The sequence below is a fragment of the Furipterus horrens genome, unplaced genomic scaffold (genome assembly GCF_987537825.1).
Source record: "Furipterus horrens unplaced genomic scaffold, mFurHor1.1.pri manual_scaffold_13, whole genome shotgun sequence".
Taxonomy (NCBI): domain Eukaryota; kingdom Metazoa; phylum Chordata; class Mammalia; order Chiroptera; family Furipteridae; genus Furipterus; species Furipterus horrens.
The window spans coordinates 38,586,263-38,602,716 of NW_028327183.1; the positions used below are offsets into that span (position 1 = coordinate 38,586,263).

The following is a 16,454-nucleotide window of genomic DNA, read 5'->3' on the forward strand; positions in this document are numbered from 1 at the left end:
ACTTTTGGTAAGTTTTCCCACTCTGGAGTATGTATCTGGTCTCCTTGCCTACCTTTCTGGAGAAGCAATGTTTGGGGCACAGGGACACATCACAGAGTTTGTTGGATATGAGAGCCTCCTCTTTATTCCACATATAGAAGCTGGCTTTTGGAGCTGGGTAGGATGAGGGCTTTGCCCTTGCCCTACCTCTGTATGGGACCTAAGAATAAAAGTCTAGATCTGGTGACAAGACCTATCTTCAGGTGGAAATGAAAAGTCCTGACATCCGGTCAGTCCCAAATTAGGGGGCAGGAGCAAAGATGTGGGGCAACTCCTTGGTGAGGTGAATATCAGCTTGGGGCAGGCTCTTCCAGGCAAGTTCTAAGATGCCATAATGGGCCATGCCCATGGGAAGCATGGTATGCACGTTGTTCTGCCCTGAGAGGGACACAACCTCCTGGAACTCCAGAGGACCTCTGGGGATGTGAGAGCGACCACAAAATAGGTGGTAGAACAACCGCTCCCCCGGAACTAGCTCCATTGCCTTTAGGGCCTCTTTACAGATCTCATGGGACTGGGGTTCCTCTCTCAGTAGCAGCTCCTGTAGCAATCTCTGGATTCCAGGGGACTTAAACTGGTACAGATCCATGAGGTGGTAGAACTGTTCTATCCAAGCAGCACTATCTTTTGCATATCGCTCCTGCAACATCCGCAAAACATGGTATAGTGCCACAAATGTCTCCCATAAAGGCACCTCTTCCTGTATTCTAGAGCTGGGCTGTGCCTTCTTCTCTACCTTGGGCAATCTGGGAAACCTGCCCTTACCCTTAAAAGCCCGGAAGTCCTTTTGAAACATCAGTGCTATGGTTTGTTTTTCCACAGATGTAGGGGCACCTGTGAAAATGCCTCTAGTGGCAGGATAAAAGTGTTTCATCTCCATCTCCTTGAGGGCACTGGATATCTGCTCAGCCCGGGCACTCCTGTAAGGCTCTCCTAGAAGATGCCAATTTATAGCCTTTGGACCTGGAATACTTTTTGTAGCTAATGAGGACTTGGGTGTGGGGAAAGCCAAAGGTTTTAAACAGCTTTCCTTTTCCTTTCTTTTTATTGGAGGGATAACTTTCAGGTATTTTGGACCCATGGGCTTTGTACTGGTTTTTGAGATATGTATGCTTTGTGATTCCGGAACCTGCCTGTGATGGTAAATGATAGCTTCAAGTTTGGCTAGATGCATCCACCCTAAGGCTCCCTTTGAGGTGAGGTCTTTGAGAAACTGGCACAACCTGTGGAAACTATCTCTGGAAGGCCGTTCTCCTACCTCCATCCGTTCTAGGACATGGTGCATCCACTCTATATCTGAAAGGCTCATGTCAGCATATAATTCCTCAGCCAGGATTTGGGATGCAGGTAGTTGTACCACAGTCTGTCCCATTAGAGATGGATGATGCTTCAGAAGCCACTGCCACCTATCCGCTAGTGGTTTGTCTTTGAGTTTCTGAGCTCCCATGGTCTTCCTCAATATGTGGGATAAATGTGGGGTCTTTAAGTCTGGCTCTTGGGACTCCAAAACTGTATCCAAAACTTGTAGAGGAACGGGATGATATTTGTTTAACAGTTCTCCTTTTTTATCCATAAAACTTGTCTCTGCAAATATCCTGGGTGTCTCAAGTACAGTGGCCTCATCTTTCCAGGATGACACTGGCACTGGTATAGTCTCTTCCCTCCCCAGAGCTATTGAGATCAGTTTCTTGGAAGGGCTTTTCAGAACTTCAATGTGTATATCACTGCCTTTGACCTCAGGGAATCTTTTTCTAATAGAAGGGAATGTTTCTCTTACTCCTAGATCCTTTCCCCTTTTTTCTTGTAACTTAAATAGTTTCTTTATTTTAAAGATCTCTTTTTCCTTGTCTACCTCTTCTTCCACTAAACTTCTCTCCTCTTCCTCTTCTTTCTCACTCAAATTTTCCATCTCTTCCTCACTCATATTTTCATCCTTCTTCTCAAACACTTCCTTCTCCTCCTCTTCCTGCACCTTCTTCTTCTTTTTCTTCTCCTCCTCTTCCTCTTTCTTCTCCTTCACCTCTCTTATGTTCTCCATCTCCTCTTCCTCTTCTCTCTCCTCCTCTTCCTCTTCCTCCTCTTCCTCCTCCTCCTCCTCTGCAGACAAACTCTCTCGCTCTACTTCATCTAACAGGCTTTCCATTTCTCCAGAAAAGCTCTCTTCAGTTTCCACCTCACCCCTTTGACTGATAAGTTCTTCCTGTGGCATATCAGCTCTCTTTAATGTTTTTCTCTTTCTTGACTTTTGTTTAAGGAACGACATTTCTTCTTCTTCCTCTGTTATTTCTTCCTCCTCTTCTTCCTGTATGACTTCTCTGTGCTGCCTGGCCAATCTGTTTTCTTCCTCAGTTATTTTTTTCTCTTTCTTTATCACTCTTCTCATTTCCTTGGCCAGTTTTCTCTGTTTCTTAGCAAGTTTCTTCTCATCTTTGGTCATTTCTGATAGTTTCTCAGAAATATCCCACTCTTTGGCATCAAGTTCATTTTGTTCATTGCTCAATCTTTTTTCCATAACCAAGAATGACCTCCTTATCTTTGCCATTTGTATTTCTTCCTGCGTTAGTTTCCTTTCTTTTTTGATAAGGTTTTTAAATACCTTTAAGATTTTTCTGCTCACTTTTGATGGTTTGTTGGAAATGTTTCCTTTAGTCAGCTTCCTTATTACTTTGGCTAGCTTCCTTTCTTCCTGAGCATATACTCTCCCTCCCCTGGTAAATTCTAATTTCCCCTTGGCAATGTCCTTTTGCTTTGTGGCCAATATCCTATCTTCATATACCATTATCTTCTCTTCCAGTGACAATTTCCTCTTAATTAGTTCTAGTTCATTCTTATTCAGTTTCCTCTGTGTTGAAGTTTCTTGAGTCTCTCTCTTGGAGACAGTTTCCTTTTCCTTAGCTAGTCTCACCTTCTCCTGGGCCAGTCTCTTCATTTCCATGCCCAAGGCTTTTTCTTTCTTAGTAATATCCCCTTCTCTACTGAGCAGTTTCAGTTCTTGAAATATTGCCCTCTGCTCCATAGCTAATTTCATTTTGTCCTGGATTAGCTTGTGCTGTTTCTCAGCCAGATTTTCCTCTACTTGTGCCAGTTTTTTCTCCACATCAGCCAGTTTCTCCTTCTTCTGGGAAAGTTCCTCCTTTTTCTCCACCAGCTTCTCCTCTGCCTGAAAAAATTTCTTCTTGTATATGTCCAGTTTCTCCTTTACTTCCACTAATTTCTTTCTGTTCTGGACAAGGTTGTCTCTGAACTGGTGCAAGTTCTCTTTCCTCTGAATCAATTTTACCTTCTCCTGAGCCAGCTTTTTCTTCTCCTGATCCAGACTCTCCCCACTCCTGGCTAATGTCTCCTTCTTGTTTGCAAGTTCCACCTTGTTCAGGATCAATTTTTCCCTTTCCTGGACCAGTTTATTTTTATTCTCCATTAATTGTTCCTTTTTCTGGGCAAGTCTTTCTTCTTCCTCAGGCAAATATTCCTTGGCCTGGACCAGTTTCTTCTCTTCCTGAATCAGTAGCTCTTCTTCCTGGACCAGTTTTTTCTCTTCCATAGCCAGTTTCTCCTCCTTCCAGGCTAGTATCTTCTCCTCCTGAGCCAGTCCCTCCTGTTCCTTAGATAGTTCCTCCTCTTCCAGATTCAGCTGCTGTTGTTTCCAAGCCAGTTCCTCCTCTTCCCAGGTCAGCTCCTCTAATTCCTGAGCTAGTTCCTTTTCTTGCCATGCTAGATCTTGCTCCTTCTGGTCCACTTTCTCCGTTTTCTGGACCAATACCTTTTTTGCATCAGCCAGCTTCTCTCCTTTCTTTGCTATCTTCTCCTCTTCGTGAGCCTGTTTCTCCAATATCTTAGCCAGTTTCTTCCTATTCTGGGCCAATTTCTCTGCTTCCTGGCTTAGCCACTCCTCTTTTTGGGCCAGCTTTTCCTCTTTCTGGACAAATTCCCTCTTTGCCTGGACCATTTCCCTGTCTCTCTGAGCCAGTTTTCCATAATCAGTGGCCAGTTTCCTCTCTTCCTGAGCCAGTTTTCTCTCTTCTTGTGCCAGCTTCTCTTCTTCTTGTGCCAGCTTCCTCTCTTCTTGGGCTCGTTTTCTTTCAGCTTGGGCTCGTTTCTTCTCCACCTGGGCCTGTATATATTCTTCCTGGATCTGTCTCTGCTCTTCTGTCACCAGCCCTTCTTCTTCTTCATCTTCTCCTTCTTCATCCTCATCTTCTTCTTCCCAATCCTGAGACAATTCTTCTATTTCCAGGGTCAATTCCTTTTCATCCTTAAACTTTTGTTCCCAGACCTGTGCCACCTCATCCCATTCCAGCTTCCTCTTTCCTTCCTCCAGCTTTTCCCCATCTGGGAATAGCTTCTCTTTGTCCTCTTGTGTTTTTTCCTCTTCCTCAAGATGCCCTTTGTCCCAGGCTTTCTTCCATTCATTCCAGGATATCCTTTTCTCACCAGGGCCCTGTTTCCACTGATCCCAGGACTCCTTCCAATCCCACAAAGATAGCTTCCTCTCATCCATAATTGGTCTTCCTTCTTGCTCAACCACTTGTCCCTCTAGTTTGTCCACTCCCCCCACTCCCTGACTCACATCCCTCTCTCTTTTGGTCATTTTCCTCTCTTTTTTATCCACACTTATTTCCTTCAGGACTGCTTTCCTCTTTTGCTTAGAGAGCTTCTTAGAGGATTTCTTCTCGTCTTTCTTTAGTATTTGTTTCCTCTGGGTTAGGCCACTTGGTTTCAAAAAAATGATTTTCTTTTTCTTACCCTTCATGGGAATCATCTGTGTTTCCTGTAAGTCCTGTATGTCCCCTGCTTCCTTTTGCACTTGTCTCTGCCCCTCTGGTATCTCTTCAACATCTCTGATCACCATGTCCTCTCTTATTGCTCCTTCATGAATAAAAATCGGTTTCTCCTCTGGCCAGGCTACATCCCAGTCAAGGTCCTCAAGCATAACCTTATTTTCTTTCTTTAGCAGGGGGCAGATCTTCTCAAAGAGCTCCCAGCTGGGGTGCTTATCTGCCAGCACCTCCTGAGCCATGGTCACTAACTCAGTATTTAGAGATTCTGACATTTTTGTTTGGGAACCAGATATCCTCAGGGTCATAAGATGACATAGATCATCCCGCCACGATGAGCCATCTCCAGGAGTAGCTCTATGGCCAGGAGTTCCATATGCTCCCCGCCCTGTGGCTTTCACCTTCTTCACAACTGGTTCTTCCTTTACACTAGACAGAGGTTCCTCAATTATGACTTCAGCTTCTTTTGTCTTCTTCTTGTGCTTCTTTATGGGTTTCTGAACTGTTGTTTTCTTGCCTCTTTTGTCATGTATTTTCCTTAGCATCTTCGGGGTCAATGCAACATCCTTTGAGACATCTTCCTCTGGAGGCTGTTGTTCAGGATCTTTTAAAATCTTTAGTACACTGCAGGTTGAAGACCCAGAAGAGATGGCTGTATCCTCCACCTCAGCCAATACAACTTTACTTTGATCACTTTCACCCTCTAAGGGACTTGGCTTTGTGCCAGTTTCTTTCATCTTGAGTATATGCAACAGTTTTGGGGCTGCAGAAAAAAATCAGGAGATGTAGATAAGGACAGCATGGGAGGTTTAAATGAAACCCTTCCCAAGATCTAGTATGAGCTAAGAGGACTGCCATAAAGAAATAACAACAGAGGGGGCTGAGGCCTTTAAACATTTTTAAAGACATTACCCTTGCTTGATTCCCAGTGTCCCCACCCAAAATCCTGCAGAGAGAGGCCTTGAAGTCTTCCTGGGTTTGGGTGAATTCTTCCTAGATTTGTGAAATGATCTTTCCATTTATCTCTACTCCTACCTGACATCTCTTGACCCACTGTAGCCCTAACTACCTTGCCTCTTTGAGACCGTGAGACATGAACTGAATCACCCCATACATACTATGCTTTTTTCTCCCTGCTCGGCCCCATCTTTGGCCTTTGCTGGGCTTGATGGAAACTTCAGATTCTTCAGGAATTACATCAGATTGCTTGGAAATGGACATCATTTCAGAAAACCTCGAGACATCTAAAGAAAAAGCAGGCTTTCCATCTCCACCTGACAAGGTCAGGTTTTCATTCAATCGCTGCTCCACTTGAGTATGAAGGATTTGGAGATCTGTAGCACGCATCCCCAGCAGACTGTCCAGGGTTTCCTGCCCAATTATTTCCTGCCTGTGAAAGTCAAAGGAGAAAAGGAACATGCTGAGTTAGGCAAAAAAGAGAATGAGAAGGAAAGAACTGATGTAGAATAGGCAGGAGGCCTGGCAAAGTGACCAATAGAGACTGTGTGTGTGGAGATAAAGGATAGACAAGAAGAAAAAAAGAGTCTAGGAAGATAAGATGGCAGTAAATGAAGTGATCTGTATGGAGGCTGCAGGGTAGGAAAAAGAGGATGAAAGGGGAACTTGAAGAGATATGAGATAGAAATAAAAGAAGAAACAGAGAAAGGATTGAACAGTTAGGAGATTGTCAAGACAGTCTAGGAATGGCAAAAGACTATGAATAGGAAAAAAGACAGGAAAAGCCAAAGAACAGGGATGAAGAGAGTGAAACAATGGAAGGGAAAATGGGGAATGGGAGAGAAAATTAGAAGCTAGTAAAGCACTGAGGAAGGCACAAAGAACTCACTGCATCTCCTGGAAAGTCTCCCAGTTCTGGATCAGGTTTAAGAGTGAGGTCTTGCAATGGATTCCAGTGTCAGCCATGAGACTCAGTGCCTTACTCCTCACTCTTTGGTCCTTGTCCATTAACCCTTGGGCCAGGGGCATAGCAAAGAGAAGACTGATCATTCCTAGACGCTTCAGCCCTTCCCAGGCTAGCTCTCGGATCAGTGGATTAGAATTGGTTGTATCATCCAGCAAACGATGGGCTGTTTCAGAGCGCAGGGGTGGAGACACCTGGTAAGAAGCAAATATTTGCCCTAGTGCACCAACGCAGCATTGGTACTTCAGTGGAGGAGGAGCATAGATCATAGTGTTGAGGATTGTCTCGATCAGGCCATTAATAGCTATTTCACTCATCTTTCTTCCCAGCCAACTGTGGTTTGTGGGGCCTGTAAGGACACTATAAGTTATATCCTTGGACATTCTCATTTTTATGAAGTCTTCATCTTCCTTTTCCTGTGGATGTTCTTTTACATCATGCATAGGTCTTACCCTACTGTGCCAGAAGGATTGTTGAGGCTTGTCCCATTCCACCTTATGCATGGGTGAATGCAGGTTGCACTGTAGGTATATTGGGCTGCCCTCTGGCCAAAGACGGGCACGAATCACTGAGTTAGGGATATAACCATCAGGAGCAAAGAGCCATTTCCGTCCATAACCAAAGTAGCACTGCAGTATCTTATAAGGGTTGAGTCCATCCCAGGTAGTCAACTGTAGTTGTGGAGGAACCACATAATGGGAATAAGGTTTGCCCAACCTTATATCAGTTTCCTCCTTATTCAAGGAACCATGTCTTGGGGTAGACAGTAATACAAGGCTCCCTTGCTCATCTTCTTCTATGACATGTGGCACAGTATGGTCAAAGGCAATGGCCCGCTTATTAACAAGTTTCTCCAGACCCACTAATTCTTGTTGCCCATGTCCAAAGTAGGTATACTTGGGCACAAACATGGTCTCAAAGGAGAAGAAGAAGCTTGGTATGAAAGGCTTAGGGATTTCTAGCACTTCATCTGTCATGCTCATAAAGGAAAGGCGAACCAGCAGGGTTAAGGGAAGCAGTTTTAAACAGGATACCAGATAAAGACTGTGGTTGAAGGTCACAAGCAAGTCACCCCGGTCATTTGCAAAGCAGAGTGGGCCAAAGTGCAGTGATGAGTCCAACATGGCTACAAGCCTACCGTGAAAGTTCCAGATCCGGACAGAGCCATCAATACCACCTGTGACAAAAAGACTCAAGGTCAAACATACATCAAAGGATGTAATTGCACACTGGTGCAGAGGCAAGGTTTCTGTAAACTTGGAGCGCTCCTGTGTCTCAGAGGACAGAAAATCATGGAATTTCCAGAGACGCAGGCAGTTAGTCTCTGTGATGGCACCCACAGAGTTTGGCAAGAGTATCAGGTGTTTTAGGTGACAGCTGCTAAGAATGCTAGCTAGAGGCCGCAGATGTACTTTGGTGCCATCAAGCACAGCTTCTGATAGGCGTATGTAGTCATCCATTCCATAGGAACAGAGCAAAGAGTTTTCTTGGCCACCTAAAAGCCCTCCAGGCAGTGTAGAGAATGCCAATATAGCTCCAAAGTGCATGAATTTCTCTATTCTGGCATAGCTGTGCTGGGAAAGCACTCTTATCATACCACTCTGGTGTCCAGAGAACATTAGTCCTTCTAGACCCCGACCCAGGTGGAAATGCCCATAAGCCAGGCATTGTACCAAGTCCTGAGAATCTGGAGAGGTGCATAAAAGATACTTGGCTGGGCAAGGGCAGCGGGTTGTGTCAAAGACCAGCACCTCTGAGCCCCCTATTGCTACAAAGAGCTCCTCTTTATCTGGGTCATAGGCCCAATCCACAGCCTGGTCCAGGATTGAGAAGGGCCAAGTGAGAACCAGAAGATCTCCTGTTAGTGGGGACACAAAGCGCAACAAGCCATCCTCAGTAGTGCATAGGATCCGGAACCAGTTATTACCACAGCAGACCCGACGCACCTGCTCCGGAACAGAGCCACAGACACTGAAGAGGCTATAGAAGCAGGGCAGACGGTGCAAGGAGAAAGTATGGGTGGTTTGGCAGAAGAAAGTAATGTTGTCAATAAACCGGAGTTGATACAATTCCTCGCCAAGTTCTAGTTGCCGTAATAGGTTCCCAGAAGTAAGGTTCCACTCCTTGACGAAACCCTCCTTGCCAGCTGTTAGCAGGGTGTGAGCTTCTGATCGGCTGTGGATACATACCACTGATGAGGAATGGGCCTTAAAACTGTGGAGAGAGTAGCTCTGACTGAGGCTCCATACCTGGATGTCCCCAGTCCTATTTCCAGCATAGAGGAAGCCCTGATCAAAACAAGTGAAGCAGCAGGTGATAGAGGAGCCACTAGTGATAGAAGTGAATCTCTTCACCTCTCCCAGCTGGCTCAAGCCCTGGCGCTCAAGGATCCTCACCACAGTCCCACACAAGGCTAAGAGGGAGCCGTTGGGGCCATTCAACATGATGTCCTCGACAAGCTCATCACCAGGCATGGAAACCATGTGGGCGATTTGGAGGCCTTTGCCACTCTGCTCAATGGTCCAGACAACCACTGCCCCCAGGATGCCTGACAGAAGCATCTTCATTTCTGGCTCATAGCAGAGACAGTTGATATTAAAGCGGCAGGGCACGATACCCAAGGGTTTGAATGACCGAAAGTGGTCCCCAAAGAGTCGCAGGAGCAGATCACCACAGTAGGCCACGAGGATATGAAAAGAACCTGTGTGTACCATACACTGGATGGGTGGCAATTGTTCAGTCATGGAAAATGTTCTCTTCTCGACCACGTCCTCAGTTTTGCTTTTCACCCATACTACAGCCTAGAAAAGAAGAAGATGGGAACTGCCTAGAAAAGACGGTAGAAAAGGAAATGGCAGAATATTCAGCTATTTTTCCCTGTTCTTGTGCTAAGGAATTGGAGGATTCTACAGTGATTTTACCCCGTGGTTATGGTGGTTGGAAATACTGTAGAAGCAAGAAGACCAGGACTCTTTCCCTAACCTTGGCCTACTTTAGGAGAACCACAAAATCTATTCAACATGGAGACTGTAATTGGAGAAAGGGTAAAGAGGGAATCCTGGATCAAGGTCACTTTTTTTTTTCTTTTTTGACTTCTTATAAGAGTTTATTTGAGCTAAAATGAGGACATATGCCTGGGTGCAAGAACTCAAATATTCCCCAGGTCACTTTCTTTCGAGGTGTATATCTTCCTTTATCAGTCGGGGGTGAGGAGCTTACATGGGCATGGCCCCTGTGGAATGGGCTAAGAAGAAGAAAGACTAGGGAGCTTTACCTGTATTTCTTTTGTGCTTGTCACCCAGGAGAAGGAGGCAAAGAAGTTGGCATCACTGAAGTAATAGCATATAAGTGGCATATTTTGAGGATAGCAGGACTCTTTGAACAGTATCTGGGACCGGTCACTCAGCACAACTATGTCACTCTTTGGGTCATCTAAAGTTTGCTGGGGATAGACATAGCATAAACTAAGAGACCAGAACACACATGCACTAAATACATTTTCACTCAAGCCACCATTGCAGCAGTTCCCAAAGTCATGCCACAACCCCAAGGACCACTCCTGTTATTCCCACACATGCACAACTTATCACCTGTGGGACACCTACACTTCACAAGCATGTAACAAAACCCCCAGTGTGAGAGAACCAAACCTCCATAGAGCCTCTATGGGAAAATTTTATAGTGTGAGCACAGGGGAAACTGATGTTCTTCTCAACATGAAGTTAGCTATACCTGTCTTCTAACTTTCTGCCTTCTGTCCAAAAGGTACATATGCCATAAAAGACACATTTAACAGATTAATGAGGCAAGTGCACTGCCATATACCAGCATGCAACATAACAGGGTGTCCCAAAAGTCAGTGCAGCTTTATATTAAAGTTTAAAACTTCACTAAGACTTCTAGGATACCCTACATGGCCTTTAAATTTGACAGAGAAAGATGAAAAATATACAAAATATATTATCCCACAGTGAGAGAGCATGTGCTATGCAACATGAACCTGGCCAACCATAGCAAAACTGAGGTTGGCAAATAGTCTCTCTGGTGCCTTCTCCCTTCTCTTTCGAACAAATCTCTCTTCCAAGAGGGTTGGTTCCTCTGACAATGCTCCAAAGTGTTCACTTTCCACTATCAAAATGTCTTTGCAAGAGGTCCCTAGACTCACTTGGAAATTAATGGCCCACTTCCTGAGGTGACAGTTGTCTTTATAGTCTCGCCTGCCTGCTCCCTGCTTACATGGTGATCTATGCTCCTCAGAAGTGCTTCTAACTATATTAAGATAGACAGAGGCCAGTAATATGTTTATGTCCTACATATACATTACCTTGCTTTTATATATGTCACTTAGGAGGTATTTAAAATCCTTCCAGAGGGGAATGAGTCTGGGGGAAGACATCACCTTGATTATCCCCTTGTTTTCAGTACTATTGCTTAAAAACCTGTGGAAATCCAAAAGAAGCCAGCTTAACCACTACTACTTTTTAGGAGCTAGGAGTCAGAAGGCAAGATCCATGAACTTGTGTTTATTGCACACTTTTTGACTATCAGGAACTATACATAAGACATACCTTATCATTTAATCCTCATTCCAGTCCAGTGAGGTAGGTATTACTTCATTTTATTGATGAGAAAACTGAGGCTTGGAGAGGGTACATTAAGAAGCTGGGGATTGGATCTTAGCTATCCATAATAACCCAGTGGGGTATTATGGGTGAGGGAAGCAGAGGGGGGACTGGAAAGGAATACTATCCCAGGCAAATAGTTCTTTGCTGATGGTGGTCAGTTAAGCAAGCATTCTGCAAGGAGTAGGAGTTCCCAAAGTTCCCAGGGGCAGGAGTATGTCTTAAAATGCAGATCCCTAGGTCCTGTCCTAGACTTCCCAAAGCAAGAACCTTGGAGGTAGAACTCATGAACCTTCACTTGTAACAAGCTTCCTAGGTGATTCTATGGACATTCAAGTCTGACTATTGAAATAGGAAATTGAGATGCTGGGCCCGCAAGACTAAAGGTCAGCCCACCTAGCACAGTTGGAGAAAGGATCCATCCTTTTGGCCTTGCAGGTTTTTCCAAGCTGGTGGAATCAAGTAGCTCCCTTACATGTGAAGTGTCTATCATCCTCTTCTGCACTTCCTTGCTTTTGCCTTTCATGGGAACAAACTTCCACTTTTCTTGGTTGGATTGTGAATAAGTCCTACTTTTTTTTATTTTTTTTAATCCTCACCCAAGGATGTGTTCACTGACTTTAGAGAGAGGGACATATCAATGTGAGAGAAACATTGATCTGTTGCTTCCCACACGCGCCCAACTGGGGAACCCAGTTATGTGCCCTGACCAGGGATCGAACCTGCAACCTTTTGGTGTACAGGACGACACTCCAACTAACTGAGCCGCCTGGCCAGGGCAAATCCTACTTTTAACAAGCCCCCTCTGCCGGGGAATCTCCCTTTACTGGTCTGATGATGGGCTTGTTTTCCTCATTTGTAAAATGAAAATGCCAGTGTTGTCTACTTCACAGGATTGTTGCAAGGATCAAATAATTCTGTTAATACTTTTAAAAGTATACTCTGAAGCAACAAACAATTATTATGATTGCTGTTTTTAGGCTGGTTTGGTTCTCAGACAAATATTTATTTCCTTCCAACCCATACTTTGTACTTTCCCATTGCTCTGGAAACATGAATTAAGTTTCTAGTATGGCCAGCAGAGGGCAATGGAGGCGAGGCCATCCTTGTGCCTGACAGATGAGGGAAACCCGTGAACTTGGAGTTTCAAGAAGTGACCCCAAAGTGTGATCCCCAGGCCAGCAACAACAGCATCGCCTGGGAACTTATTAGAAATGCAGATTATTGGTCCCCACCCCAGACCCACTGAATTGGAAACTTAGGACAAGGCCCAAAAATCTGAGTTTTAACAACCTTTCCAGCTGATCTTACTGCACAGTAAATTCCTAGAACCACTAGTTTGGAGAGCTATTGGAGTTCCAGATCAGTTTGTCCTGGGCCTCCTAAGGCAAGATCAGCAGAACCCACCTTCTAGTATGGCTAAGCCTAGGGCCTGTGTTGCCAGAGACTTCATGGCTGGATTTTGGGGGAAGTAGCTGGCAAAATGTATCATCATCTCATGTATAGAATGGGTTAGAGCCCACAGGTTTCACATCAATTGCCTCATTAATTCTTGAAAGAATTCTGAAAGGCAGATATCATCTCCATTATAAATACAAGGAACATAAATTCAGAGAGGAACGGTGTTCGAGGCTACACAGATGCAGGACTAAGATCCAATCCACATTTCAGGATTCTTCTCCATATCAGAGTCAGTAAGAGGCTCTGGTACTTTATGCTAAGGAAGCTCTCTGACTCATAAACCTACTAATGGGAACTGGGGACTGGGTGTCAAACATCAGCATCTCTGTCTCCTTCCATTCTCCCCAAGACTGAATCCTGCCCTCCTGCCATATCTTTTTCCATTCTGTTTTTCTGAAATCCTGCATTTGCTGCTGCTTTGCACCATCTTTCAGGAGCCAGAGGGATTTGCTTCATATCCTGCACATTAGTGGATAGCCCTTGTAGACCAGGCCCCACAGCTCAAATTTACCCCACAGGTTCCTTGAGGCCCCAAAACTGCTGAGAGTCATCATTAGCAACAAATTTGCCATCACTGCCATCAGTTTCCATTGCTACTAATATCTCCTCTGGGTCCAACTTCCCTCCATCAGCCTACAAAAAGCAAATGGTTGGGCCCTTTGGGAGCACATTCCTTAGTAGTTAATGAAAAAGGCCTTCAAACTCCAAACCTCTGTTTACTCATTTATTTTTTGCCACTCTCTCCCATCCCATATATCAGCTTCCTCAGGTTATCCTCAGAGGAAAATTCTCTCCTAAAATTCCCCACATTTGATTCCCTAATCTCATTACCTATCCTTAAAAGCAAGTCCAGAATGAACTCCAGACGTCTTAATCCCAATCGCCTTCACTTTTTAATACCTTGATAACGCAAAAATTATCTAATGGGAGAATTCAAGCTGTCCAGGGGCCTGAGATATAGTATGTCCTGCTGACTACGGAGACGAACTAGGTTTGTGACTGGGCCTAACACTGAAACTACATCTTTTTTCTTGCTGTAGTCCACTCCAGCGTACTGTCAGTGGTTGGTGGGTTGCAAGGCCAGCTTCCCATGAGCCCTGCCTTTGTAACAGAGAGTTAGCTCTAGGCGGCAGTGCACTCCACAACATTATCGGCCCCCTGGGCTCCTTTTGAATCACTCATTGACTCCATATGCTCTGTTATAGGAGTGTGAGGGTATACAGTTCTTGCCCCTGTTCAGCAGGGAGGGCATACATCAAAGAACAGTCATAAAGTTGATTACAATGGAAATTCTGGTTATATTATTCTTTGAACCTTTCTGTAACTTTTCTCAATCTTAAAACATTAAAATATGCTAGTGATTCAGTTTTAAGAAGGAAAAGAACAAAGTGCAATCAGTACATATAACAAGAAAGGTGATGTGTACTCTACTCTTTGAGGTATGGCCCTGCATGGATCCTGCAGCTTTGCAGGGTGGCTCTCATGTTTGGGGACAGGGGTGCAGAAAGCCCAGCTGGCATTAAAAAGACCTAATGAGCCCTGGCTGGTGTGGCTCAGTGGACTGAGCACTGGCCTGAGAACCAAAAGGTTGTCGGTTTGATTCCTAGTCAGGGCACATGCCTGGGTTGCAGGCCAGGTCCCCAGTTGGAGGCGTGTGTGAGGCAACCAATCAATGTATCTGTTAGACATTAATGTTTCTCCCCCTCTCCTTCTCCCTCCCTTCCCCTCTAAGAAAATAAATAAAATCTTAAAAAAACAACAACTTACAGATGACTTCACAGGTGGAATAAACTTAACCACCTTTATTGAGCAGAAGAGTTACCTGGGAGTAATGACAGCATCCAGAATTGTAAAGTGGTAGGCAGGGATTTTAAATGTTGTTTAATTTAATTTTTACAATGATCCTATGGCTTAGCTATCATCCTCCATTTAAGTAAACAACTTTTAAAAATGGATGTAGTAAAAATATTCAAAACATATTAAAGGAACATATAAGGAAAAGAAAGTAATCTTTTCACACCTGATCACCTGCCCTGTTTTTCCTTCACAAAGCCACTCTGATTATGTCTTTATACAGTTTTCTGCACATACCCAAGCATATATGTAAAAAATATTTTTTCTTATACAAATGGTAGTATGCTTTATACACTGTTTGGCACATTTTTATCAATATATTCTGAGATGAATTCATATTAATATACATACATATATGTACATAGTTACATAGCTCTGTCTCATTTTCCAACAGTTGCATGGTTTCCACTGTGTGGCCAAACTATCATTTATTATCCAAATTTCTATTAATGGACACTGGGCAGAGTCCAACCTTTTGCTATGACACCCATGCCACAAATGAATATCTTGGTTAATGCCTCATTTTTAATTTTATTTAACTAAAATATTAAAATTGAAGCAATGTACATCTTTTTTCCCCATTAAACATAACTCATTTTGGATATATTGGGTTAGGTAAATTATTTAAATTAATTTCACCTTTTTTTAAAAATTTTATTTATCCATACCTAGGACATATTCATTGATTCTAGAGAGGAAGGGGGTGGGAGGAAGAGAGAGAGAGAAATATCAATGTGAAGGAGAAACATAGATAGGTTAGTCGCCTCTCCTACATGCCCAGACTGGGATTGAACTTGAAACCTAGGTATGTGCCCTGACCTGGGATGGAAACGGATGATGCTCCATCCAACTGAGCCACACCTGCCAGGGCTGTTTCTTTTTAATTTTAATGTAAAATTTAACATTGCATATATAGCTTGGATTATGTCTCTATTTAATAGTAGTGATTAAGATGGTCACTGTCCCGTGGTGGTCTGATAACCACATTCCTGGACTTGGCTCCTTGAAAGTAGGAACCCAGTTGGTCTTGATTTCTCCTGTATCTCCTGTGCTTAATACATTTCTGTTTAATGAATGAACAGATGAACGACCCCTACCATCTCCCAAGAAGTATATGCTTCCCAGCTTCAAGTCTTACTGATCTCTTGGAAGGACGGATGACGCGGCATGGGGAATGACTGGGTTTATTTGACCAGAGGTCTTTGCAATTCTAGCCTTCCCTCAGTAAACCCCTATGGAATAGGAGTAGCAACATCCATTAAAAAAAGGGAGGAGGAGCGGATCGGATATCGGTTATGTACTGAATTTGGATGAAATTTCCCAGGCCATAGGTACTCAATAAACACTAGTTTCCCTCACAATGCGTGATCAACGAATGGACAGTAGTTAATGGCCTTCTGGGCAGAGGCTCCCCTCTAAGGCAAAGCTCTGGGGCTGCCTAGGCCGGGGAAGGACGACCACACTTGAGTCCAAACACTTTCGCACGTCCTGGCCTTCCGCGTGGGCGGGAAGAAGGCCGTCTCGACCTTTTCAAATCCCGGGCCACGCCTATTACCTGCAACGACAGGACTCTGAACAAGGGATGGCCACCGCGTGTGTGGCGGCACACACAAGAGCTCCTATGTGAAGAACCAGACCTAGAAGGTGCGCCGAAGGAGCCACCTTAAGGAACGCTGTCGAAGTAGTCCAGGAACTCAGCGGTTAGACCCCTAACCCCGCGCCGGGGAGTGAGCACGCGTGCGCACTGGCGCGCGGCCGACAGTGAAAAAAAAAAAAGAAACA

The 16,454-nt window shown here is 44.3% G+C and overlaps 1 protein-coding gene across 1 annotated transcript; it reads right to left on the minus strand.

Moving 5' to 3' along the window:
* Positions 1-145: 145 nt before the first annotated feature.
* Positions 146-11,150, minus strand: WDR87 (WD repeat domain 87). Its single transcript, XM_090260029.1, has 5 exons — positions 11,060-11,150; positions 10,010-10,177; positions 6,661-9,536; positions 5,933-6,204; positions 146-5,577 (listed from the first exon to the last, which is right to left on the minus strand). The coding sequence occupies exons 1-5, from the start codon at positions 11,129-11,131 to the stop codon at positions 281-283; spliced, it is 8,685 nt and encodes a 2,894-aa protein (XP_090116155.1). The 5' UTR covers positions 11,132-11,150; the 3' UTR covers positions 146-280.
* Positions 11,151-16,454: the final 5,304 nt, after the last annotated feature.